The following is a 26,792-nucleotide window of genomic DNA, read 5'->3' as shown; positions in this document are numbered from 1 at the left end:
AGTTTGTCCGAGGAGTGCAGGGCAGCAGCGAGGGACCGAGGCCACAGGTGTCATCTCCAAGGGACCAGCAGGGTCAGGGAGGGTGACAGCGGCCAAGTTTTAGCTGCAAGACTGAGCCAAGGAGGAGGGAAACAAGGGAAATTTGGGGCTGCCTTGAAAGAAAGCTCAGACTTCTGTGCCACGGAGATGCTTTTCACCCCAACCCAGCGGGTGCTGCTCCAAGTGCTGCCTGGCACCCATAGCTGAAAGTATTTTAATTTTCATTCAATTATGAGCTTCTACACTGCAAGGGCTGTTTCCCACTCGCCAGCCCACGCGTGCCCTCAGCAGCACCGGTGGCCCAGCTCTGGTTTCTGGCTGATGAGGTGATATCAGCCCCCAGTCCCCGACCCCACGCGGGTGCCACCCCCATGCCGGGAGCCGGGCAGGGGACCTTGGGGGCGGAGGGGGCAGCCGGGTTCTTCGTCCAGCCCCACACCCCACACCCCGCTGCCGGGAAAGGAAACCCGGGCGCTTCCTCTTGTGCAACGCCAGAGGCAGCGGGGCTGGAGGGAAGAGGCCAGCGGGGCCCCGTTTGCACAACCGGGGCTGCAAGGGGGTGACACTGCCACACTGTGCCCCCCCGGGCAGTGCCATGGGGCTGGGGTGTGGGGCAGAGCCCAGTGGAGCAGCACCCGCGGCAGGGCTGGGCAGGCAGCACCCTGAGCACTGCACAAACCATAACACTGCAAGTGCTGGTGACCACTGCACAAACCATAACACTGCAAGTGCTGGTGACCACGGCACAAACCAGTAACGCTGCAAGCACTGGTGACCACGGCACAAACCAGTAGCACTGCAAGCACTGGTGACCACGGCACAAACCAGTAACGCTGCAAGCACTGGTGACCGTGGCACAAACCAGTAACGCTGCAAGCACTGGTGACCATGGCACAAACCAGTAACACTGCAAGCACTGGTGGCCATTACACATGGGTAACATTTCAAGCACCTGCAGAGCGGGTGAGGAATCTCCACTGCCACAGATGGGGAAAGGCTCAGGTCACTTAGGAGAGGAGCACACAGACTACACAGGGACAATCCAACCTCATATCTGTCCACAGCACCGGGACCTGCTTGAGCAGCTTCTCCTCCCTCTGGGGGTCCCCAGGAACCCCTGCAAGGTGTTTTCCTCTGCCCTGACCCACCACTGCAGCCCTGTCCTGGGGGAATTTCGCACCGTTCCCGCGGGTTTCTGGCAATCCCGCAGGTGAGAGCTGGACCACGACTCACAGGACCCCACGACTCCTGACCTCACAGGGAGATGCTACACCAGGGTGACCCCCAGACCGTGGGTCATGTCAAATAAACACACCCCTCTGGGTGCACAACTGTGGGTTCAACAGGGACAGAGGAGCCCAAAACTGCAAAGGGGGACCCGGGACAGAGCGACAGAGGCTTTCTGAGCACCGAGAAACACTTCCCTCTTCCACACGCACATTGCACACCCTCCCCAAATCCTGCTCTCAGCCTCCTCGGAATCGCAAATCCCCCGTTCAGGGAAGAGCCGAGCTCAGCTCAGGAGCTGCACGACACCTTCTCGCTCCTTTCATTTCCAAAAGGAAATGAGTGTTGATTAAAGAATCCAGAGCTATTGCAAATTATTTGGAGAAACTGAGTAAGTCGCAGTGCAAATCCTCTTAGTAATGCTCCCTCATTTCTCCTTAATTCCTTTCTATAAATGGAGAGCTGGGACGGAGCATACCTCCGGAAAACCGCGCAAGACACGGGGGCTCCGGGGGAAGTGAGCGAGGAGGGAGACCTGACTACAGCAAGCCTGGAAAAAAATCCATGAGCTTAATTAAAATGCAAATCCCAGCCTAGCAGAGCTTCACTCTGGCCCCGGAGCTGTGCAGGACACGGGGGTGCAGGCGAGCTTTTCGGAAGGCACATCTCTTTAAATATCGCTCACTGACAGCAGCTAAAAGCAAATCACAGCCAAAGCTGCCTGGATAACCCTGGGGGTGCTTAATGCCCGTCCAGGGTTGGGTGAGAGTCCCTGGGGAGAGCTGGGGGGCTGGGGTCCCCCCTCCACCCTGTGCCCAGCGCCTTCGGCAGCACTGGGAACCAGCACCGGGATCCAGCATGGCTTCGTGCCGTGGCGGGGATGGGACAGCAGACGGGCAGCGCGGTGAGCCCCACGCACCATGGATGTGAGGCCACATATAGGGTCAGGATGCTCAGCACAAATGAGGTAACTTGCAGTCTTCCCGCTCAGTACTAAATGCTGCTTTTGAACGGGGACTGGGAGGAGACATTAAAAACACCATCCTATCATCTAATCCGGGCTATTTGGCTGCATCTGCTGCTGGATCCATGAGTTTGGAAAGACAGTGTTGCTGTCATGGCTGGGTACACACCGGAGCCGCTCTGGGGATGAAGGACCTTGAGGGAGGCTGTGGGAGCATCTCCCCAAAGGTACTGCTGCTCTTCTCCGCTCCTGCTCCCACCAGATGAGAAATAATCCCCTAAACGCACAAATCTCAGATTTCCCTTCCCATCTTGCCCCACAGCCTGTCCTGCTGCCTGCCCTGTGACACATGGGACACCCAAAACAGTCACTGGGAAGATGGCCATGAGCTCTGCAAGCATCTGATGGCATCATCATGAAGCTCCTCTTGGCAGAGATCTGCCCTGGCATCGCCGCCTCCGGCTCTGCTCTGCCGAGGCTGGGAGGACGATGACTTCAGATCCATGTCGCGCTTGGTCTGTGCCACATCAGCCCCCTCCGGCACACGGCGAATCCCGCTGAGAGCGATCGAGAAGCTGTTCCAGCACACATGGGGCTTCCAGGGGAGAAACCAGGAGGTGTCAGGCGCCAGGAAGGGGTGATGTGATGTCCAGAGGTCTCCACCCCACCAGGAGACACCAAGAGGGTGGCAGCTGCCATCCAGCTCCCACCGAGGCCTTTGCCTCGTCAGCTCTATCAGCATTATCATGGTAGAAAATTACAATAACTTGAAGGGTACACATTTTGAGTGTGTCTGAACAGACCACCCCAGCAGCCCTCGGCTCCTCCAAGGGCAGCAAGGTGGCATCAAAGCAGAGGTCGGGATCCACAGGGTGACATGCCCAGGAGCTGCCTGTGCGAGGACTGAACCCACCGCTGTTCCAGCCTTTCCAGAGCCCCCACCGAAAATCATGAGCTCAGCACCATCACGAGAGCGGGGGCAGGATGGGACAGTGTGATCCAACCGCTTCTGCAACCTCAAGGCAAGCAAAGGGAAAGAAGAAGACAACCACCCAACCGACTTGTGTTGGGTTCCAGGGACTCCAGTGAGACACCTGATGCCAGGAGCGGGGAGCCGGGCTGGTCACCAGTGGCTGGAAGGATTTGGTTCCACCAGTCCCGGAGACAAGAGCTTGTTATGCAGAACACATCACTGCTCACCATCGGGGACCAGCACCCAAACAGGTGGGCCAGCGGATTTCTCCAGCGCCATAAACAATTTGTGCAGATTAATTACTTGGACGTGGGTTTTTTTAAATCCAGTTTTAGGAATACAGACTTATCCAATACACAGATAAACCTTTGGAAAAAAAGGAGACAGCACGGAAACTGATTTTGGGGAGAACACCTGGCAAAAAGCGAAGCTCCAGAAGAAACCAGAGCTCACCAATGACCATCGGGGAAGCTGACACCAGAAAACTCGGATCTGTTTGAAGCCTCTGGCTGAAGTAACAATCAAAAGAGAAGCCAGAGACACTGCAGAAGAGCTTGGTTGGGGGTGCTTTGGTCAGGGAGCCTGCGGGTGCTCTGGTCACCTCCAGCACGAGTCCCGGCTCCCATTGCCAGGTGCTTCCAACCCATTGCAACCAGAGCCCAGGACGAGGGGCCGGATCCGAGACAGGGCAGAAACCCAGGAGGCTTCCCAGGACCCCCACAGTCCTCCACAGCTGCTCCCCACGAAAACACTCCTTACTCTTCTCATTTAATCAGTGATATGGGCACAACATCACTTGTGCTCCATGTTCCCAGCCAGCTCAGCCATGGCCGGAGTATTTCCTGTGAGCTGCCGCTTCAGCCAGGCTTTCAGTTTTAAGCAGGGATTTTAAGCGAAGATAATCTCCTCCAGCAGTGGTGATTTCTATCTAGGGATGGAGGAAGGCTGTGTTTTCCAGGCTCGGTGGTTCAGCAAGGGGTTTCACCAACTTCAAATATCCCTGACATCCTCCAGATCATCCCAACCAGAGTCTTCTGCTTCCCAGCAAATTCAAATCTTTTGGCATTTTTTGGAATGGGAGGAAATAACGGCGCGAGGATGAAGGATGCGGGGAGCAGACAGGCAGGAGCTCATCTCCAGATGTGCACTTCAGCCATCAGGTGCCATCCCGGGACCCACCTTGCTTGGGAGCTTCTACCCTGGCTGGGAACACCCGGGTGCGTATCGCCCTTCCGAGGTGCTGCCGAATCCAGGGGAGCCGGGATGGCCCCGGGATGCGGAGCCCGGCAGTGCCGGCGCAGCGCTGCTGGAAATCCTGCCGTGCAACAGCTCCCACTCAGCAGCACCACCCGCGCAGGACGGGGCGTCCCCCACCCGTTATCGGAGCAGGATGGGGTGTCCTCCACCTGTTACCCCTCTCAGTGTTCGGATCCTGACATGGAGTCGAGAGCAGCCAGGACCATAAGGGCTCCACGCTGCACTCGAGGGACCTTCCCCACCCGTAACCCGGCTCTGCTGGAGCACCGTGTAAAGCAAAATCCCTCTTCCCAGGTGAGCAGCGCAGGGGATGAACACACCTCCCTGCAGGAATGGATCCTAAAAACCCACTTTCCACCTCAAACCTGTTTCCAGCCCCTATGCCCGGGGCTGCTCCAAGGGGCCGAAGGGGCTGTGACAGCAGCATCACACGTGGGGACACGGGGACGTGGGGACACGGGTGCTCGTGGCAGCACCTGAATCCCGTTGACTCAAAGACTGGGGGAAAGCGAGTTAAAACGGGTGGGTGGGAGCAAATCCCGACCCAGGCTGCAGCATCACGGGGGGAGACCGGGTTTAACGGCGAGGATGAGCCGTAGGGAGGGGGCGCATGGCCCCCGCTGCCACCCCAAACCCACCCCGGGGTTCCTCCTGATTTTCCACCGGGAGACACCGACACTCGGGGGTCTGCGAACACCCCCAACTTCCCTGGGAAGGAGTTTCGCTGGGCGCAAACCCTCGTTGCAGGGACACCCCGGGGTGCCGCGCTGCTGGGGGGTTCCCGGGGGGGATCCCCGGTGGGGGGGTGCGGGGATCCCCGGGGCCGCGCACTTACCACCTTGCCCAGCTCCATGGCGGGGGTGCGGGGCGGGGCGGGCTCGGTGCGGGCTCAGCGCGGCGCGGCGGCGCCCATGGCGGCGGCCCCGCGGGCGGCGGCGCTGGAAGGTTCTGCCGGGCGGCGGCGGCGCCAGAGCCGATGGGGGGGGGGGGGCGCGCACCCGCGCACGGGCGCGCTCCCGCGAGGGGCGGCACAGCCGGGTTGGGGGGGTGGGGGGGAGCCGCGCGCCGCCGGAATAACAAAGGAGCCCCGCGGGTGCGCGCGTGAGGGTGGGCGCGCCCCCGCAGAACCGGCCGCTCAGCGCCGCGGGGTCGGGCAGAGCGGAGCCGGAGGGGATGGCGGGGGCACGGCGGGACCGAACCCTCTGCGCCCCGTCACTGCCCTGCCCGACCCCCGCACACCCCCTGCTGACCCCCTGCCCGAGCCCCGACCCCCCCTGCCCCATTGCACACCCCTGCTGACACCCTGCCCCACTGCCTGACCTCCTGCCCCATCCCCTGTGCCACCTGCAGCCTTCTGCTCCATCCCTTGCCCCCTTGCCCCACCTCCTGCCCCCTGCCCCATCCCTTGCCCCATCTCCTGCCCCCCGCCCCATCTCTGTGCCTGGCGAGAAGCTGCATCTGTAGGTTTGGCCGCTGACCTGCACAGGGTTTCCCTCGCACAGGAGCCCACTCGGCTGTAGCAATCTCGGTTCCAACAACAAAAGAAATTAAACGGGTGTGGTAAATGGGTCCCCTGATCTCAGTCCCCCATCTGCGGACACACAGGGGTTGTCACCCCACTGCGGGACAGGCAAACACCCAGGCAGGACTATCCTGGCTTTTCCAGTGCTCAAGAAGAACTTTTAAAATCTTCTGATGAAAGAAACTCAGACAATTCTTCTACTGTTCTACAAATCCCCTCAAAGCAACCCGAAAGCAGGGAGGAGGAAAAGCTTTGCAGCTGCCCCTCAGCTGGAGCTTCACAGCCCTAAGGAAAAACTGCTCCTGCAGTGCTGGCCCTGGCCAAACACACTAATCCCTGGGATTACTAAGTCTAGTCACGGCTCAGCCACTTACTCCAGGATGGTGACTTGGCCACTCTTAATAAAATAATAAGATCCCACATCCCTGCGGGGACCTGTGAGGATGGAGCGCTGACATCCCTGCGCCCTGTCAGCACCCAGCGCTGCACCCACCACTGATCCCAGCCTGGGGGCAGCTTTTGGGGTCAAGCCCCACATTGTGTTTTCCTTGGATGGCTGCTAAAGCCTCTGCTGCGATTCCTGGGACAGATGGATGGACGGACGCACCGTTCAGGAGCACTGCAGGGACACAGCTCGTCCATTTGTGTGCTGGACCAAATGTGTTTTGCTGGACCAGATGGTTTCAAACAGCAGACAAATTCCTCCGGGAGCAGAGTCTGGTCCCTGCCCTGAGACTGGGGTGAGCACGAGGCAGCGCGTGGGGTGTGGGTACCTGCCCCAATTGTGGGCACCTGTCCCCATCACAGATAGAATCACAGAATCATTTTGGTTGGAAAAGACCCTCACAATCGTCAAGTCCAACTATAACCCACCCCTGGCACTGCCCCATGTCCCTGAGAACCTCATGTCCGTCTGTCCAGCCCTCCAGGGATGGTGACTCCAGCACTGCCCTGGGCAGCCTGTTCCAATGCCCCACAGCCCTTTGGGGAAGAAATTGTTCCCCACATCCAACTTCACCCTCCCCTGGCGCAACCTGAGGCCTTTTCCTCTCATCCTGTCACTTACTACTCGGGAGAAGCACGACAGGGCTCGACAGCCCTGATCACAACAGGCAGGAATGGGCTCTGCCGCGCTGGCACAGCACCAACCCCGGCATCCCTGGGACAGGGTGCCCTGGACCCAAAAGCAGAGGGGACAAACCCAGAATCAAGCACCGTGGCCAGGAAGGGACAACGGGGTTTGTGGCCTCGCCATGGTGAAGCCCCCAGTGAGCGATTCCCAACCATGAGCCCGGGGCGGAAAGTGGGAGTTTGGGTCCTGCTGTGCCACCCAGCCGCCAGCATGGCGGTCCCCTGGCTTAATGGGATCCTGGAATTAATTAATTCAGCCTTAGCTGGGTTTAGAACTGCTCTGAACCTGATGCCACAACCGCTGCTGCCTTGCTGTCCCAGGATGTCCCGCAGCTGTGATCCATGCCTCCCAGTGCAGCATCTCCAGGGGCCACAGCCCTGCAATTAGCTCTTGGCCACCGGGTTTTAATGCCTCATTTGCACAAAGAGACCTTAAGGCAGGTTTGCAAAGAGCACACCGGGCCAGGCACAGCCCAAAACAAAGAGCATCCTCTGGAGCAAAACCCAATCCCTCCCCTGCACACGAATAGGATGAATGTGACTTTTCCTATGATGCCACCTGCATGGATCCATCCTTTAGCCATATTTACTGGTGACACCCTGTAATGCCATCAAATGCTGTGTGCAGCCAGGCCAAGCTGCCCCCCACACACTCCACCTCCCGCCTGCGGGCTTTCTGCTCCCAGCATCCCTCCTTAATCCCACCAATTAAGTCCGCTCACCATCATTAACCTTATATTTCAACATCAAGCTTTCATGCAAGCTCAGCCGTGAATCAAACACCTCAGCTGGTGCTAAAGCTGGTTTAGACAAGAAGATAATCATTGGCGTTATCGATGATGTCCTGTGGATGAGGCAGAGCCGGGACAGGCTCATGGCACAGCCACCATCGCCGCGTGGCTCCTCGTGGCTGAGCTGCTCTGACCAGCCAAACCTGAATTTTGGAGGCCACCAGGAAGCACTTGGGGAACAGGCAGAGGGCTCCAAGTCCACCCGGTTTCACAGCAAGGGGGGCGTTCAGACCGAGGGCAAAAACAAGAGCCAAGATAGCTCTAGAAAAAGACTAATTTAAAGGCGATTTTGGAAGGGTTCCCAGGGCACAGGGAAACCCACGTTCCTCAGGGACAGGCAAAGCTGCGATCCCCAAGCTGAAAGCACCAAGTGGGGACGGCAGCGTGTGTGACCACACGGGGGCTCAGGAGGGACCGGTGCAACTGTGGGGACACAACCCACCGCTGCGGGGTGCATTGCTGTGAAAGAAATTCCCTTGCTTTAGCAGCCCATGCGAGTTCCCTGCTGTGGTTCACCGCATGGCCGTGGAAATACACTGGTGCTGCACGCGAGAGCTACTCCTGCCCCGCATGGTGGTCACGGGTTATTCCCAGGGGCTCCCATAAAGATGCTGAGGCTCTTTGCAGCTGCAGGAGCATCAGCTCTGCTTACAGCATGGCTTCCTTCAACTGCTATATATACAAATATATAGACATGTAATATTTAACATGCTCACACAACTCCACCAAAGCCTGTGTGATAAGTGAACTTGCTCTAATCTGTGTGCTGCTGTGGCAGGAGCGGGGGATACAGAGCATCCCGGTCGGGTGTGCAAAACCACACGCTGCATTCCTGGCCCCTGCCTCCCGTCCCAGCGACTCGGGACGAGCCTGCAAGGACCAGCCCTGGAAAGCCTCTCCAGAGGGAATGCAGATGGAGGGAACTCCCTCATGAATGAAGGTGGGGGGGATGCTGGGGGTGGCAGAAGGAGCTGCTGAAAACCCCAGGGCATCAAACCCCTCTGCCAGCCCCTCTGCTCGGGGCTGGGAAGGGACAGTTCCCAGCAGGGAACAGGGATGGCAAAGCCATGGAGAACCAGGGGAGAGCCCACCTCTTGCCTCACTCTGTCCCCCAAGTGCCCTCATCATCCTGCTGCTGCGCGGCGAGGCGCAGAGCCCCCTCCTCACCCCCAGCTGTATCTAATCTCCTCCAGGGCTTTGCTCCGAGACCCTTGACACGGCCTGGGACACCCTCCATCCTCCTGCAGCTCCAATGTTCTCCTGCGAGCTGCCGGGACGGTACGTGTGGTCTGGACCGCGACGGATGAAGACGCAGGAGAGAAGTTCAGCATCTCCCCTGAGCCCACCAGAGGCTCCGCGAGCAGCTTTTAAACTCTGTTTTGGCAGCTGACTCTTGCTAAAATGAAGGGAATTAGGGCTAAAACATCTTGGCAAATGTAGCCTTTTGTCATTACAGCCAGCTTGATGAGGTTTGTTCAGTAATGACCTAGAAGGCATTTTCTTTTATTGGTTTTACATTCCCTACTTCTATTCGAGCAAATCTCCGCCTGAGCTGCCGCTCGGGGCGGGATGGAGCCTGGACCGCTCTGCTCCGTGGAGCATTCACGTCTCTCTCCAAAGCCTCCTGCCTCTTTTTCCCCCACCTACTGTTCATTTTACCAGGTCTAAAAATACTGCAAAACCTTTTAAACCCTCTTCCCCTGCAGCCGCCTCCCTCCTTGATGACTAATAATATCTGGTGCTCTCTCTTGATCTTTATTTCCCAAGTTCTCCCCGAGGGAAGGAACCAAACAGGAGCTGCGGTCTCAAACCACCCCTTGGATTCAGTCTCTTAAATTCATTTTCCTCGGGGAACGACATTTTTTTTTCCAGCTGCTCCAGTGTAGGAGCAGTTTAAATCCACCTCCCCAGAGCAACTCTCTTAGCTCACGATAAACTAGTCCTGCCCAAAGGCTTAGCCATTCAAGGTGCTGCTGGAGCATCTTTCCAGTCCGGGACCTCCAGGATCCCGGGGTTTTCAGAGCTCTGGGTATAAAACAGAACAGCGGATTCACGGGGGGAACCACTGAGCACTTTGAAAACTATTTCTTTTCTATTTTGCAGGTTTCAGTGCTTTTCAGCATCTCTTTGGATCTGGAGCAGCAGCCACGCCCATGGGGGATGCACCATTTGGGGACCTGTTTAGGCTGGGTTTAGTTTCTGGGCCATGGAGCTGGGTGAGCACCACGGGCTGCACAAGGAGTTTTGCCTTCTAGGAGAAGGGAGCAAACACTGGGCACCAGGGTGTATTTGTCACGTTGTGAGTTAGAGGAAACCCCCACCTTTATGGCAATGGATTTGGATTGATACTGAGCTGGGAGGTGTGAGCATCGTAACACAGAACAGCTTTCCCGACTGATCCCCCGCGCTGCTCCGAGTCCTTCCGAAACATCAGGACCTGCCCTGGGCACCCTGGGCAGCAGCACCTTCCCCATGGGTTACGGGGACACGGGGTCGGAGCAGCCGCGGGGGCAGGAGCTGAATGTGTGACGAGTTTCTCTGGACTCAGGCACCACAGCTCAGCCTGATCCCACACAGCCACAGCTTTCAGAGGAGATCCAGCCATGAACAGCCTTCAGAAGAACCTTACAGCAACAGCAACGATGCAAAAAAATATCCCCCAGATCACCACAGTCTTGGTGAACCAGCTGCTTTTCAGTACCAAACCTGCACTCGCACGCAAGGCAGATTTGAAGGGTGTTTGGGTGCTCTGATAGTTCTGGAAATCCCCCTGGCCGACTAATACTCAAATACCTTTGCAAATCTTGATTTAGGGAAAAATATCCGCTCTGGAGCGGTGCTTAAAAAGCTCAAGGCCATTTTAAAATCCTTGTAATGCTGCACTTCCCTGGGCATGTGAAAGCGAGAGGAAAAAGCAGATCAGACGCAGGCACGGGGCCAAGGCTGGCGGCCGCGCCGAGGGCTTGTTCTGGCATGGAGCGGGCAGGAGCGGGCAGTGCAGGCTGCACAGGCAGCACAGGCAGTGCAGGCAGCACAGGCAGCACAGGCAGTGCAGGCAGTGCAGGCAGCACAGGCAGCACAAGCGGCACAGGCAGTGCAGGCAGTGCAGGCAGCACAGGCAGCACAGGCAGTGCAAGCAGTGAGGCACTGCAAGCAGTGCAGGCAGCGCAGGCAGCACAGGTAGTGCAGGCAGCACAAGCAATGCAGGCAGCACAGGCAGCGCAGGCAGCACAGGCAGCACAAGCAGCGCAGGCAGCACAGGCAGCACAAGCAGTGCAGGCAGCACAAGTGGCACAGGCAGCGCAGGCAGCACAAGCGATGCAGGCAGCACAGGCAGTGCAGGCAGCACAGGCAGCACAAGCAGCGCAAACAGTGCAGGCAGCACAAGCGGCACAGGCAGCGCAGGCAGCACAAGCGATGCAGGCAGCACAGGCAGTGCAGGCAGCACAAGCGGCACAGGCAGCGCAGGCAGCACAAGCGATGCAGGCAGCACAAGCGGCACAGGCAGCACAAACAGTGCAGGCAGCACAAACAGTGCAGGCAGCACAGGCAGCACAGGCAGCACAGGCAGCACAAGCAGCGCAGGCAGCACAGGCAGCACAAGCGGCACAGGCAGCACAGGCAGCACAGGCAGCACAAGCAGCGCAGGCAGCACAAGCGGCACAGGCAGCACAAGCAGTGCAGGCAGCACAAGCGGCACAGGCAGCACAAGCAGTGCAGGCAGCACAAGCGGCACAGGCAGCACAAGCAGTGCAGGCAGCACAAGCGGCACAGGCAGCACAAGCAGCGCAGGCAGCACAAGCGGCACAGGCAGCACAAGCGGCGCAGGCAGCACAAGCGGCACAGGCAGCACAAGCAGTGCAGGCAGCACAAGCAGCACAAGTGGCACAGGCAGCACAGGCAGCACGAGCAGCTGCCGGCCATGGGGGTTATTTCAGTGGACACCGACCCCCAGCTCCACCCAGCGGGTGCTGCTCTGGGCACAGGGAACACGAAGGGCCCTGGGGTGCTGGACCCCACTGGCCCCGTGGGATGATGGGTGAAGCTGGTGCCGCTGCCAGCCCTGAGCTCCATTATCCCTGCTGCCTTTACAGGAAGGAGCTTTGTTGTGTTGTCAATATACAGATTTTCTTTTTAAAAAAATAAATAAATAAAGCCAGGGTTTGTGCTGCCATTATTGATTGTTTGTTATTTTTAGCTCCGCGTTCAATCTATAGCCGTTGGCGTTACAGCAACTGCCCGAGCCTCGTGTAACGTCGCCTGGATGGAGCCGGCCCAAGGTTAGGTGGAGCTCAGCGAGCAGCTCTGCAAAGCCAACAGGATTAAAAATGCAAGAGGGAAAAGGAGAGGCAGGATGAGCCGCAGCCTCCCCGCTCGCTGCTTCACCCTCTGCCCCGGCAGAGCAACCGTTTTAATTATCTGCTTTCACTTGTCCCCTGAACTGAGACCACAGACCTGGTGGCAAAGCCACCTGTGTGATGCTTCAGCTCAACGTCCGGCCAAGGCTTTCACACACAGCACCCAGGACCTTCCCACACCTTCTCTTGAGCTTTATTTCCCCAAAGGATGGAGGAGAAAGGGCTTGAGTGGCTGCTCCCGGTGGTTTGCAATGAACACCACACCTCAGCACCCAAACACTAACAGCTCCAGCACATCCGCACCATGAACAAGGAACAAACTCGTCTGAAGTGAAACCACCTGATGCAAGAGGTTGGGAAATGTCACAGCAAATGTTTTCCCTGCGGCTGGACCCAATCCTACAGGGCCAGACCCTGCCAGACCCCACCAGACCCTGCCAGACCCCCGCCAGACCCCGCCAGACCCCACCAGATCCCTGCCAAACCACACCAGACCCCACCAGATCCTGCCAGACCCCGCAAAGCAGCACTGGCAGGACGCAGAGAGCTGCAGACGCCAAGCCTGCCTCGAGCTAACGGGCAGCGGCAAAAGTATTTATAGGAAATAGGCAACATATTTAGAGCCCCAGGAAAGCTTCCAGCCCCGACTATGTTCATATTTAAGCACCGTGCAGGGAGAGGTCGGAGCGACGCAGGCAAGGCCGGCGCACAGCAATGCCATCTCCTCCAAGGTTTCTCAGCTTTCTTTGGCTTTGCAAACTGCTCTCCCACTCCCCAGCACCCCCGTCCACCTCCCCATCCCCTGCAGAGCTGCTTCCCCCAAGTGCCGCAGGTTCCAGAGCCGGGGTCTGCAGCCCGAGCTCTTGCCAAGGGGCAGCGGGTTCGTCTCCCTCCCACCAGACCTGCGGGATCGAGGTGCACTTTGCAATCCAGGGAGAAAACAGTGGAGCGAACGAACTGGTGGCTAAATGACAGATAAAAATGACACTTTTAATTCATCATCCCCTTACATGCAGTGGGTGACCAGTGCCAGGGTGATCCCTCAGGCTGAACCTGCTCCCCTCTCCCCCAGCAAGGAAATAACTCACTCCTGGAGTCCAGATCTCTGCCACTGGGAAGGTTTGACCTTTATAATTAATAAATACTGGTTTAATAAATACATAAGACCTAAGCCTAAAGGTGACAGAGGGCTGTGGGCAATGGAGCAGGGTGGAGCTCTGTGTGCATCCCCTGGGATTTGCCAGGAGATCAGAATTATAGAATCACAGAAGGGTTTGTGTTGAAGGGCCCTTCCCAGCTCCCCCAGTGCCCCCCCTGCCATGAGCAGGGACATCTTCACCAGCTCAGGTTGCTCAGAGCCCCGTCCAGCCTGGCCTGGGATGTCTCCAGGGATGGTTCATCTACCACCTCTCTGGCCAACCTGGGCCAAGCTCTCACCACCCCCAGGGCCAACAATTTCTTCCTCATGTCCAGCCTGAATATCCCTCCTTTAGTTTAAACCATCACACCTTGTCCTCTGGCAACAGGCCCTGCTCAAAAGTCTGTCCCCATGTTTCTTATGAGCACCTTTTAAGTCCAGAAAGGCCACACTAAGGTCTCCCTGGAGCTTCTCTTCTCCAGAATGAGCTTCCAGCCTTGTTAAGCCACAACCGTGGTCCCCAATCCCCAGTCCCCAGCAGCCATCCCTGTGTCCAGGCCACCCCACACTGTTCGTGCCGCTGTCACCGCACTCAGCGTCCGGCAATGAGGTGTCTGTTCCCCGTGCGGAGGAGCAGGACGGGCCAGAGGAACCAGGATGTTCTCTGCTGGACATCTCACTGCAAATTAAACCCATCCTGCTCTGGTACATGAGTGCAAGATTGCTTTGTTCTCTTTTAAAGGCACCAGTGGGTCACACACTCTCCGGTGCCCGTGGTGCTCCCTGCTGCAGGTGATGTGCCATGACTGCCCAGCTGTGCACATCTGGCGTGCCGCCCGCCGCTGGGTGTGGGACACGGCTCAGGAACACGCGTAGCGAGGCTGGGATCTCCGCTGGGACACAGGGTGGGGCCCGAGCTGGAAAAATACCCCAGTGTATAAAGGAAACTGTGTTTCATGTGTTATTGCTGCCTGTCTGACGCGCACCAACGGGGAATTGCAGGCAATGACTCTGTGCAAAAGGCTGCGAAATCCCTTCATGAGATCCAAATATTAGTTTTTACTCATTTTCCTCGTTTGAAAACAAACAGCGCTGGCCGGAGCGTGAGCCAGCACGCCCTTTGGTTTACCCAGCCCGAGAAGAAAGGGTTGCACTGTCCGGCTCCTGCGAGCGCCGGCACCGCGGCTGGAGAGGAACCGAGGGCATAAAACCAGGTCTGGGTGTGGAAAACATGCGCGTTCCTGTTGGCAGGACAGGGAAACGGGATGGGAGGCACTCGGACTGTCCCATGCCCAGCATCGGTGTCACATCGGCATGTCCTGGTCGCCACAGCCCTCCTGCCCCACTGGGGCTCACAGGGGCCGGCAGGGGCAGCAGGACCCGAAACGGCTCCTGGGTGATGAAAACTCTAGGAGGGGGAGACTGAACCTGTGGCATGTCCAAAACATTAATGGGGAAGTCTAGAGGTGATATAGTTAATTATGCCCGGGGCTGCCCCGGGGGAGCCTGTGCCAGACCCGCACCCTGCCCGGCTCTGCACGGCAGCCAAAATCCCAGTGAATTGTAAGGAGTGAAAACCTCCGGCTTTGTCAAGCTGTGCTCTTCTTTTGCTCAGGTTTATTGGTGGCCCTGCAGCAGATGAAGCTTCGCTTCCCTCCCAGTGGGCAGAAATCACTGAACATTTTGTCTGAGCTCTTTGCTCACCACGCAGCAGCTTCAGCAAATACCTGATCACTAATCCACCCCCCCGATGTTATTAATTTCTGCAGCTTTGGCGAACGCCGCCAGCATTGGGAGCTCTTCTGCCAAACCAGCTGCGCCAAGGGGTGAAATCTGGGGGTTACGGAAAATACAGGCAGGGGTGAGAGGGCCCATCCCTGGGACAGACACCTTGCCGGGGCTCAGCAGCCGGTGTGAGGGCACTGGGAATGAGGAGAAGGAGAACAAGACCCAATCTGAATGGAAAAAATGCAGGACACGGTTCCCAGCCTGGCGCTTGCGGCGGTGGGACTCTTCAAACTTGGACATCTCAGCTACAAAAATAATAAAACTGGAATGCATAAGCAGGGAGCAGCCCTATTTCTAGCTGCAGCTCCTCCCCGTGTGCTCGGCCTCCCCGACGATGCCAAAGCTCAAGGCGCTTCTGCACGAGCTATAAACAGAGCTGGAGCGGGACTGCAACAGCGGGCAGACAAACAAGAGGGGAGCGTTGTGGCCAAGAGCATCGCACCAGGAGATGAGTGAAGCCGTGAGATGGTCTCACTCAACCCATGTCCTCAGCTGGCATTGCCCTTTGAGGGGCCCATGAAACTGTGGGGCACGGCAGAAGCTCCAGGCTGGATCCCACCCACCGAAATGTTGGTTGTGCCGTGGCCCAAGTCACCACAGTGTCGCTCACCCCTCCTGGGCGAGGGGAAGGCCCAGTTCACCCCGTGCTGCGTGCCACCTCCCATTCATCACAAGTTGGGGTCCCCGCAGGGATGCGATGCTCTGTGCTTGGAGGGGGCACAGGGACACCCACGGACACCTGTGGTGGGTGCCAGGGGGAGCAGGGCTGGGCACAAAGCCTCTCCCGGGACCACCGGGAGGAATGAGCTGCACCAAAGCAAATCTCCTTGCTGAAGGGGCTAAAAACCTCGCCTGACACCTGCTCCACGTGTCCCAGCAGGACAGTATGGACTGTGCAAGTTCCAGACAATAGAACGAGACCATAAAATTCAACTAACTTAGAAATACCTACTTTGCCCTCTCCATGCAAGTATTTACCTCCACAAGAGCAGTCAAACCTTGTTGACTCTGTCGAAACATTTCATTCCCATGTGTGAAGTGCACAAATCCTTTCTGGCTGGGAAAACCTGGGATCTCTGCCAGGCCATGGACTGGGAATGGCTCCACCAGAAGAGATGGCTCCTTCTGCATTGAGTAAGTCAATGAAGTCATCGAAGAAGTCACCACTTCTGGTGGAGCCATTCCTAGCCTGTGTGGACTTCTTCAACGCATAAGTCGGTCTTCTGCTGCCTCCACTTCAGCATCGCCTTAAGACCTTGGAAAAGCCCTTGAGTTGCTGGAGCGAGTGGAGAGAAGGGAACGGAGCTGGTGAGGGGCTGGAGCACAATGTGATGGAGCGGCTGAGGGAGCTGGGGGTTCAGCTGGAGAACAGGAGCTGAGGGGAGACCTTCTGATCTCTGAACTGCCTGAAAGGAGCTTGGAGCCAGGGGGGTCGGGCTCTGCTCCCCAGGAACAAGCGCCAGGAGCAGAGGAAACGGCCTCAAGTTGCGCCAGGGGAGGTTGAAGTTGGATGTGGGGAACAATTTCTTCCCCAAAGGGCTGTGGGGCATTGGAACAGGCTGCCCAGGGCAGTGCTGGAGTCACCATCCCTGGAGGGCTGGACAGACGGAGATGAGGTTCTCAGGACATGGGGCAGTGCCAGGGCTGGGTTATGGTTGGACTCAGTGATCTTAAAGTTTGTTTCCAACCTAAATGATTCTATGATTCTGAGAAGGAGTGGAGGGGCAGTGCCAGGGGTCGGTTATGGTTGGACTTGATGTTCGTGAGGGTCTTTTCCAACCAAAATGATTCTATGAATGTATGAAATCTCCAAACACCACTACCTGGTGGTGTGGGACTTGCGCTGTGAGCAGTTCTGATGGCACGCCAGCAAGGACAAGGGCCAGCAGCCGTGGGACCTGCTGCCAAGCCCATGGAGATGCAGAAGGGGTGATCGGTGCCTGGTTCAGTGAACTGCAGCGATTGCACTTAGTCCACAAGTGGATGAACTGCGACCATCACCAGCAGCAGGCTGGGGACCTGAGGGCCACATCTCGCTTGTGCAGAAGATGCAAACTGTTCTTTGCCACCCCACCCAGAGCCCTCCCGCACCCAGCTCCTGGGGGAATGCTGTCGGTGGGAGCTGCATCTCCGGACGCATCACTGGGGCAGTGAAGGTCTGTTGCTGAATCTCCGCACTCGTGCCATCACCCTCTCTGGGCTCTCAGAAGGAGTAGGGACAATTCCTGGTTGTCCCTGATGTTCTGGCACAAGCACCTTGCAAGACCATTTGCGTTTACAAAACCCTGCATTCTTGTTCACTTCTATGTGAACACAATGACTGGAAAACACTATTTTCCAGCCGGCATCTGCTAATTAAAATAAAATGCGATGCCATGCACTCTAAAGAGAGTGCTGAGCTGCTCGCACGGAATAAAAGAGACAAATGGTAACAATAAATAGCAGCTCTCCAGCCCAGCCCTGGCGAGAGAAGCCTGTTCTCCAAAAGGGTCCCTTTGTTTGCTGCAACTTGCCTCTTTTTGACGTGGTAAATATTTAATGTGCCCTCTCCAGGTGCCAGCCGAGGGGCTGCGCCATCCCACGCGGGAATTGGTTACTTGGTAAAGCCATGAATGTGGTGGAAAGACGAGTGGTGGGTGCTGGACCATGGGAGAACCCCCAGGGCACAGAAATCCAGACGCCAATGGGCTTTGCTGCAGCATTTGGGGCAGCGGGACCAAAATCCCAGCTGGGAAGGGCACAGGCTGATGCTGTGAAATTGGGATTTACTGTAATCACATCAAGCTGGCTACCAGTCAGACTGGGGAAAAATAGTGTGTAAAATCATGAAAGTCCTGCAGCAAAGTAACCACAGCTTCAGCGATTCGATGTGAGTTTTCTCAACAGTGAAGAAACAAAGAGTCTTCTCTACTTCAAGACTCAGAGGGTGGCAGATTTGGGCAAATCAAGTTCAACCTCACAACACAACCTGAGTTTCATGACCAAGCCATAAAAAAAGCCTGTCGGCATCACTGTGAGTGGGATAAAGCCAAGTGAGCTGCGGAGCTCCCTGATTTCTCAGTAGCGCAGCTTTTGCAGCCACCGCGCTGATGGTTTTTGTGTTGCTGAGAACAGAAAAAGCAACGGTGTCCACTTGTCCCAGCACCAACCCGGCATGGCGGGCTCAAGGCCGGGCAAGAAGGGATCAGCAAGTGTGTACCCAGGCACGGGCTGCGAGACACAGCTGATGGACAAGGCCACCGCACAGCCCGCGGCGGGGACAGGGACCACCTGGACCACCTCTGTGCTGGGCTGAAGATGTGGTTGGAAGCTGTGGCCAGGCTGAGCCCGTCCCCATGGGACATCACCAACCATGACCATGACCGACCTACACTCGGCGCTCTCCATTGGCGTGAGGCTTATCGAGCGGCAGAAACATCCAGGCAAAAGAAGGGACCGAAATTCTGTGGTTACAAAAGGAAGCTCTGTGTGCTAAGACACAGTTTTAAATTGAACAAGGATGGGGTTAAGTTGGACGTGGGGAAGAAATGCTGCACGATGAGGGTGGTGGGACACTGGCACAGGCTGCCCAGAGCAGCTGTGGGTGCCCCATCCCTGGAGTGTTCAAGGTCAGGCTGGACGGGGCTCTGAGCAACCTGCTCTGGTGGGAGATGTGCCTGCCCATGGCGGGGCTTGGGCTGGATGATCTGTGAAGGTCCCTCCCAACACAAATCAACCAGTGAATCCACGATAAAAAATTAAATGTCTGCATATGCCTTGGAGCAAGTAACTTTGCCTTTTGCCTGTAGACTAGGGATCATTTACCCTCCACCGCGATTAGCCCGGAACAGCACACAATGTATAATTAGTGCGGCCGTGGGCTGGGACTCGCACAGCCGGGCTAAACCACGGGCTGCGCTGCTGCTTCCTGCTGTCGCCCCGGGAACAGTCTGTCCCCAGGAAGCGTTCACGTTTGGTGACTGTGCAAAAGAAATCAGCCGAGCTGGTGGCAGAGACCAGGGCCAGGATTCAGCCCTTCCTCCAGCGTCTGCGCCACCCCCAGCTGCTGGCCCCATGTCCCCACCATCGCAGTGCGGACCATCCTCGGGGACAGTGGAGAGGGGCTGAATCCCTTTAGGCCAGAGGGTTTTAAGTCGATTCTCCACATGCTGTGCCAGGATCCAGCCCAGGGAGGCTGAGCCTGCAAAGCCTCCTCTCCTGCCTGCATTGCTGGCTGTGTGCTGATTATGTTTTTTACAAACATAATTGTCAATATTCTTAATTAAAAAATACATTTTTAATTAAAAAATAATTTTTTTAAAGGTAAGGTGTGAGGTTTGCATACGAACAAGCCTGCAAAGATGTGGCAACCTCTGGCTCCAGCCACTGCTCCTGTTCTTGCTCGCTTTGAGTTACAAATATATCCAGTTTTCTGGCTCAGAAATACACGTGTCTGAGGACCTGGTGTCTGCCGAGCTCAGGGTCTGCACAAAGGCTGGGCGGACGTTTTAGCCCACCAGCCACAGCACCAAACGAGTTCCACAGGCGGAGACGGGCAATGGGACAAGCAGGGACTGTGCTGAGGAAGGTGACGCTCAGCCTGGCCCCAGTCGCACCCGCGGGACAAGGCGCTGGGAGCTGCCACGGGCACCTTCTCCCCATCCTCAGCTTCTCGGATCTTCAAAATAATTGCCCTTCCTGCAGCTTCAGCCCCTTCGCTTTGGTCTGTCCAGAGGTTTTTCCCTGGAAGAGCAATGCTGGGATGAGCCACCTCCTCCCTGTGACAAGCACCGTGTAACCTGCTCTTCCCCAGCACCTTCCCCGGGCTCGGGGGCTGCTGTCGGTGCTGGCAGAGGGGTCACGCTCGGTCCTGAGTCCTCCAACAGGAGTTTGGTACAAATAATCCCCCTGGCTGGCTGCTTTCCCACAGGTTTGCAGGAGGTGGGACTTACGCAGGCTGGAGTTCGGGGGGCAGAGCCCCCGTGCTCACCGGCAGAGCAGCCTCGGCGGGGAACGCTCTCCCAACCGCAGATCCACGGAATTACAATCCCCTGCTCACGTTGTTCGTGCTGATCTGTATTTTAAAGATCAGATTTTAAAGAGCCTCTTGAAGCCATCAGGGCGGCACGTGCTGAGTGAAGGGCAAAGGGGTTTGGGGGCAGCAACGACCCCCAGCCCTTGGTATCCCCACCACCCCCTTGGCACTTGTTCCAAAAGCATCGCGTCCCTGTGCGGAGCAGCCCCTGGACTCGCTGGCAGGTGTCCCCCACTTTCAGTACCAAACACTTCTCCTCCTGAGGCTCGGCTGCTTCTGGAGTCCATCACCACATTAAAACACTCAAGTTATTTCTGCATGTATTTAAAAAAAAAAACAAACCCAAACCCTTCCATCCCAGATTGCACCAAAAAGCAAAGCAGCCCCTAATCTGGTAAAAGACAAACTATTTTCTTTCCCTGGGGATGGAAATAAGTTCCTAAGAGGGACTTGCTGAAAAGAGATGAGATGACTCATTTCTTCGCTGCTGAAGCTGTATTCAATCCCAAACACCTCTAATTCCGATTAAAAGACGGGAGCCCGAAAGCACAGGGGTTCACCCAGCACAAAGCACGGGAGCTCATTTTCCTGCAGATGAAACAGCCGTGAATTAATCCCCTGTATCACCTACTCCCCCAGGACGGGCTCAGCTGCCTTCAGCCCACGCTCCCCGCAGCCCGGAGCTATTTTTTCCTATTCTTCCTAGTGTCAATATGTTTCTTTAAATATCTTTTCAGAGAGGCTATATATATAGCCCCACTCTGGTGCTTTGAAAGGAGCCTCATTTCCTGTGTAAGAACTGAAGTCCTTGGCAAAGCTGCTGGCGCTGCAGCACCCAAACCACAAAAATGGTGTGTTTTTGCAGGAGTAAAATGGTATTTCCTCCACGACTGCGAGTCGTACCAAACCGGGTCTGGTCTGAAACCAACAGGGTTGCTGTGGATGGTGCCATATTCCCAATGGTTAAATGATGGGGGAAAGGGATTAAATGCATTAGCGGTGGCGGTCGGGCTGCAACAGTGCCCGATGGTGGCACAGCGCGCTGCGGTGACCAGGATGTGCACGGAGCTGCTTTCAACCTGCATTTGGCTGTGAAAAATTTGGGTTCCCACATCAAAAGAATTTAGAAACCAGCACTGCGGGAGGAATTAAAAACAAAAAGCCCATTTCATTTGACAACCCTCTGTGGCCAATACATTTTCTCCCTCTCCCACACGGGCTCTACATGCCTGGTTTTCGAGCAGGGTCCTCCCGCAGCAGAGCAGGGAAGAACCGGTGAGAGCAGGTGGTGGCCATGGGCAGCCCAAGCGGTCCAGATTTCCCTCTGCTACTTGGCAACTTTCTCAAGGAAAAAAAAAAGCACTCAGAGAAGATAAGGTGCAAGTTTTTTAGTTCTCTGGAGGAATTTTAAAGCAGCGTCTTCTCCCAAGACCCATCACTATGAGGACCTGGGATTAATCCCCAGTGGACCAGGTCACAGAGACCCCGATGGGCGGGTGACCTCGGTGCACAAAGCCCCAGCAGCACCACTCTGGGGACAAGCATAAAACCTCTGTCCCCATTTGCAGCCCCAGGCACCATCTCCACCTGTGCTGCATGGACATCCCCAGCACCGGGACCCAGCACCATCTCCGGGCTGGGCAGCCCATGACCACACCGAAGCACGGCTGGGTTGTCGCTTGGGACAGGGGAATACGGGAGAGTTGTGTCATCATCTTTGCAGCCCAGAACATAACACGCAATCACAACATAGTGCTGTCCTCCTGCTCAAAACTACAGGGGCAGGAACAAGGACTGGAGCTCCGTGAACGTCCCACTGGGACTCCAGTGGCACTTCTTGATACAGTGACTGGCTGGTACAGCACTGGTGTGGCCAGCAGGCCCAGGGCAGTGACTGTCCCTGTGCTGGGACTTAGGGAGGCCAAACCGTGAATCCTGGGGCAGTTTTGGGCCCCTCACACCAAGGAAGGCCTTGAGGTGCTGGAGCAAGTGGAGAGAAGGGAACGGAGCTGGTGAGGGGCTGGAGCACAAGTGTGATGGGAGCGGCTGAGGGAGCTGGGGGTTCAGCTGGAGAACAGGAGCTGAGGGGAGACCTTCTGATCTCTGAACTGCCTGAAAGGAGCTTGGAGCCAGGGGGGTCGGGCTCTGCTCCCCAGGAACAAGTGCCAGGAGCAGAGGAAACGGCCTCAAGTTGCGCCAGGGGAGGGTGAGGTTGGATGTGGGGAACAATTTCTTCCCCAAAGGGCTATGGGGCATTGGAACAGGCTGCCCAGGGCAGTGCTGGAGTCACCAGCCCTGGAGGGCTGGACAGACGGACATGAGGTTCTCAGGACATGGGGCAGTGCCAGGGGTGGGTTATGGTTGGACTTGATGATATTGAGGGTCTTTTCCAACCAGAATGATTCTACGATTCCCTGTCTTCACTTTCTGAGCACACGTGTCCATCTCCAGTGTTCCATTTCCCAAAAGAGGGAAGGGGCCAGTGCAGGAGCAGCTGAGCAGAATCCCGCTGGGTCAGGAGTGAGACTGTCCCCCACCTGCAGTGTCCCAGCCCCTATTCTGCTCGGGGATCCACTTCTGTGAGCCTGTGATTCTGCCAGCACCGGGCAGCACCCGGCCTGGCCGGCCACGTCCCTGCTGGGAACGAAGGGAAATTCCCCCGGCAACCCGAAACATGAGCGATGGAGCAGCACGGCCCAGCATTTCACCCTGGTGTGCATCCTCCATGCCCTCAGAAGTCCTGCATCCTTCTGACTCCGTTTTCACCCTCAAGATCTCGGTTCACCCAAGCTCTGAACACCTGGTCTTCACCAAACCAGCCAAGTGAGCCAGCACAGAATGAGATTTGCTCTTCGGCACCACCGCGGTGCAGTGATGCCACTGAGACCACTGCGGTGAGAAGGGGAGGAGACCAGGGAGGGAGGATCTCAGAGCAATGAGGAGACCTCACACCTTCCCGCAGAGCTGCCACGCCGGGACACGCTCCTCATACAACCAGGAGAACTTGCAGGGGCTGCAAACGCCAGGCGCAGACACCATGTGAAGTGTAAATATTTCTCTCAGCATATGGCAGAATTTTCACTTTTGGTGGTTTTTCTCCTGCCTTAGTGAGCTTTGCTCTTTTCAAAGATTTATCCTACAGCGGCTGAGGCAACGAGCAGCGGTGAATCACAGCAAGTGAAACACCAGCGAAAGGGCGACAGTCGTTGCAACACGCGTCCCTGCACGGCAGCGATGCAGCCCCACGGCCGCGCATCTGCAGGGCCGCCGAACGGCAGGATTTGGTGTCCTTATTGCTCAGCTTCCCATGAAAACTATCAGTGTTGACAGCAAAAGAGGAGCCCTTGGGCGTGAGTCCAAACCAGACGCCCAATCTCTGTGGTTCTTGCTGAGAAGATCTCGCCCCGCAGGCAGCAATACCAGGCGGAGCGGCACAAGGGTGGGGACATCGCGTTTCAGTGTGTCCTCGGGTTTCTCACATTTGCATCACCAGGAAAACTGAGACACTTGACCAACCGTGGGAGAAGAAAAGAGGCCACCAGGAAATTTATTCCTGTTTGTTCCCAAGCCAACAGACAGATGTTGTCAGGGCAGAGCTGTTGTGCAACCTGAGGACCACCACAAAAGCATCCCACCACCAGAGCTTCCCACCACCAGAATGTTCCACCACTGTTAGAGCGTCTCCAACCACCGGGCTGTCCCACTGCCACAAAAGCATCCAACCATCAGCATGTCCCACCACCACAAGAGCATCCAACCACCAGACTGTCCCACCACCACAAGAGCATCCAACCACCAGCATGTCCCACCATCACAAGAGCTTCCCACCACCAGACCTTCCCACTATGCGGATGTTCCACCACCACCAGAGCTTCCCACCACGGGGATGTCCCACCACCACCAGAGCTTCATAGCGTGCTCTCATTTTTCCAAGCTGAGTCTCAGACTGCCGGAAATCAGGTGGTGCCAAACCCAAGCGGGTGTTACCTGGGCTCACCAAACACCCATTTTGACACATTCTTGGCTCTTTGAGCCCAGAACAGTCTTCCTGGTAACTGTGCTGCTGTCATGAGACAGGCAGGTTTGGGAGGGAAGAGGGAATGAGCCTGTGCATGCAGAAACAAAAGTAAAATCTTCATTTTAAAGGCCATTTAACAGGTTAAACTTTTCTTAAGAAAAGTCACTTTCAAAAAAAAAAAAAAAAAAGAAACCCCAAAACCCACGAAGTTTCTATAAAAAAACCTCAGAAAGCAGAAGTTTGACAAAACCCGCGGATGACCAATGTGTGGAAGATCTGAGGGTGCCCGGCAAGTTCCCTAAACTGGAGAGAAAGAAAGAATTATGAAGAAAAAAAAGTAAGACGGGAAATTGCACAGAACTGAACACACAGAAGAATGAAAATCCAGGCAGAGGCTGAGCTCTGTAAAACACACACGGTGTCATTTGTCTGCACATCTGACACGCAGGTGGAATCCAGCGGGGCAGCTGCGGCGCGGGGGTTGCGGTGCCGGTGCCGCGGGTGCCGCTGCCCCGGCCCAGCCCGGTGTCCCCAACGGGTCTGCCCGTCCCAGGGAGCAGCGGCTCTGGGGAGCACGTGGGAGCTCCGGGGATCCCGCGGGGTCGTTTGCTGACCCACGGGACCAGGCAGGCGATCGCACACACCAACTAGTCCCAGTTCCAGCTCCAGTGCTATAAATAATTGATTTTTGAGGTAACTCGAGCAAGGAAGGTAAGACGACTCCCTGTGCATCATCTCATATCCAACCTTAATTTCTGATGTTTGTCTTTGCGCAAAAACACTCCTCAGAGGTGATCCTTGGTCGTTACTTTAACTATCGAGCCATCACTCACATGCTGTGGTCTCACCCCCCTTCCCAGAGCAGCCAGTCCTGCTGCCCCTCTCCTGCCTCAGTTTCCCTTCCTCTCCCCCTGCACTCAGGACAGCACCGCTCCACCTTTCCCTGGACACAGAGCAGGGACCAGCTGTCCCCAACGCCTCCCTCGTCCCTCTTCATCATCGCCATGGTTTGTCCAGGCATTTCCAAGCTGCTCCCAAACACATCCTTGCCCCAAATAGCCAGCTTTTTGCCCCAAAGCACCCCTGCTGCCCCCCCGTCACCTTCCCTTCTGTGCAGGACATCGAGCTGTCGCTTAAAACATGGGTGAAGGGCAAAAAGGCCCCGTTCAGAGACTCTGGGGGCTGACAAGGTGCAAACTATGGCCGCTCTTCAACTCACTGGTGCCTCTTCCCCTGCTGCCCATGTCAGTGTTCCTGTCCCAGCCCTGCCCATGCCAGTGTCCCCAAGCAGCACAGGACGTCTCTGGGGTGACTGACCCCGTCACAGAGCTGCACACTGTCCCTCCAGCCAACAGGGACAGAGGCTCCTGTGTCCTGCGGGCAGCTCTGAGGATGCAGGATGGAGCCCAGCGTGGGGAGGGCACCAGCCTGGGCACCATGCATGGCTCCAGCTGGGCTTGGTGGCCAAACCCGGCCTGGGCAACCCAAGCCAGCTGGGTTTGCCCCTCACCCCGCAGGCAAGGCCAGGGGGCAGTCCAAGGCCCCCACCCGCTGGGCTGCTCCCTCACAGCCCCACAGGGAAGGTGCAACCACAGCCCAGGGGGATCCTGACCCGTGTCGCCCCCCTACCCCATGGCGACCCGCTGCCCCCATGGGCGGGGCTGGGCTGGCCCCGCCCACCTAGGAAAGCCCCGCCCACTCTAGCCATCTCCACCTACATGGGCCATCCCCACCCTCTGGAGTCAACCCAGCGCACCTGGCCCGGCCACGCCCACTCGACTAAGCCACGCCCATCTGAAAACAGCCCCGCCCACACAGTACAGCCCTGCCCGGTTTAAAGCAACTCCCGTTACCTGATTGGCTCCACCCCGAGAAGCCACGCCCCCTCGGCTAGCCCCGCCCCGCGCTTGCGGCACCCCCTCACCTGTCAGCGTCGCCCGCCGGCCCGGCCCCGCCCCGCGGCCCCGCCCCGTACCTGGGCACGCTCGAAGCTCTCCCGCTCCGCCTCTAGGCCGCCGCCGCCCGCCCGCCGGCTCAGCACCTTGGGTAGCGGGTTGGACACCTGCTTCATGGAGCTGCTCACGCGGTCCATGGCCCCGCCGCGCCCGCCGCTGCTCCGGCCCCGCCGCGCCCTCACCAGCGCTCCGCTCGGCGCCGCCGCTGGCAGGGTCCCACGCCATTGGTCCGCCCACTTGCCACTCAAGCGTGGGCACGCCTCGCCGGCACCGCCTCCAGCAGGGCGGCTCCGCCCGCCGTCCCGCCCGTGTATTCTGATTGGCCGCTCTCACTGCCACTCGAGAAGAGCCTCCCGGGAGGGCCGGCTCCGAGCAGACCCAGGCGGGCAGCTCACGTGACCACCGCCAAGCTCACTGGTCCGACCGGAGGCCGCTCACCGCCAGCTCGCGCCTCCCCGCGAGAGCCCCGCCCCCTGTCCCGCCTTCAGGGACCGCCCTCTTAGCACCGCCCACTTCAGCCCCGTGGCCACGCCTCCCTGTCATGGCCCTGTGATGATTGGCTCCCGCGCTTGCCGCTCACACTCCATTACCCGTACTCGCGCCTCGCCCGTGCCCGG

General features: G+C 57.3%; 1 protein-coding gene across 2 annotated transcripts in view; it reads right to left on the bottom strand.

Annotated features, from left to right (window-relative positions):
- The window catches only part of HIP1 (huntingtin interacting protein 1), a 53,440-nt gene extending 27,029 nt beyond the window's left edge, over positions 1–26,411 (bottom strand). The window contains exon 1 of one of the 2 annotated variants that reach the window (XM_065037324.1): positions 26,196–26,411. In XM_065037324.1, the coding sequence (XP_064893396.1) occupies positions 26,196–26,312 (117 nt within the window). In that variant the 5' untranslated portion in view covers positions 26,313–26,411. Of the gene's footprint in view, positions 1–5,295; positions 5,448–26,195 lie in introns of those variants that run through there. The other variant, XM_065037325.1, reaches the window with a different exon arrangement.
- Between the last annotated feature and the right edge of the window lie 381 nt (positions 26,412–26,792).

Source organism: Columba livia, chromosome 20, assembly GCF_036013475.1.
Source record: "Columba livia isolate bColLiv1 breed racing homer chromosome 20, bColLiv1.pat.W.v2, whole genome shotgun sequence".
Taxonomy (NCBI): Eukaryota; Metazoa; Chordata; class Aves; order Columbiformes; family Columbidae; genus Columba; species Columba livia.
Note: the sequence above shows the minus strand (reverse complement) of the source record. Positions and strands in the feature narration are given on the sequence as shown.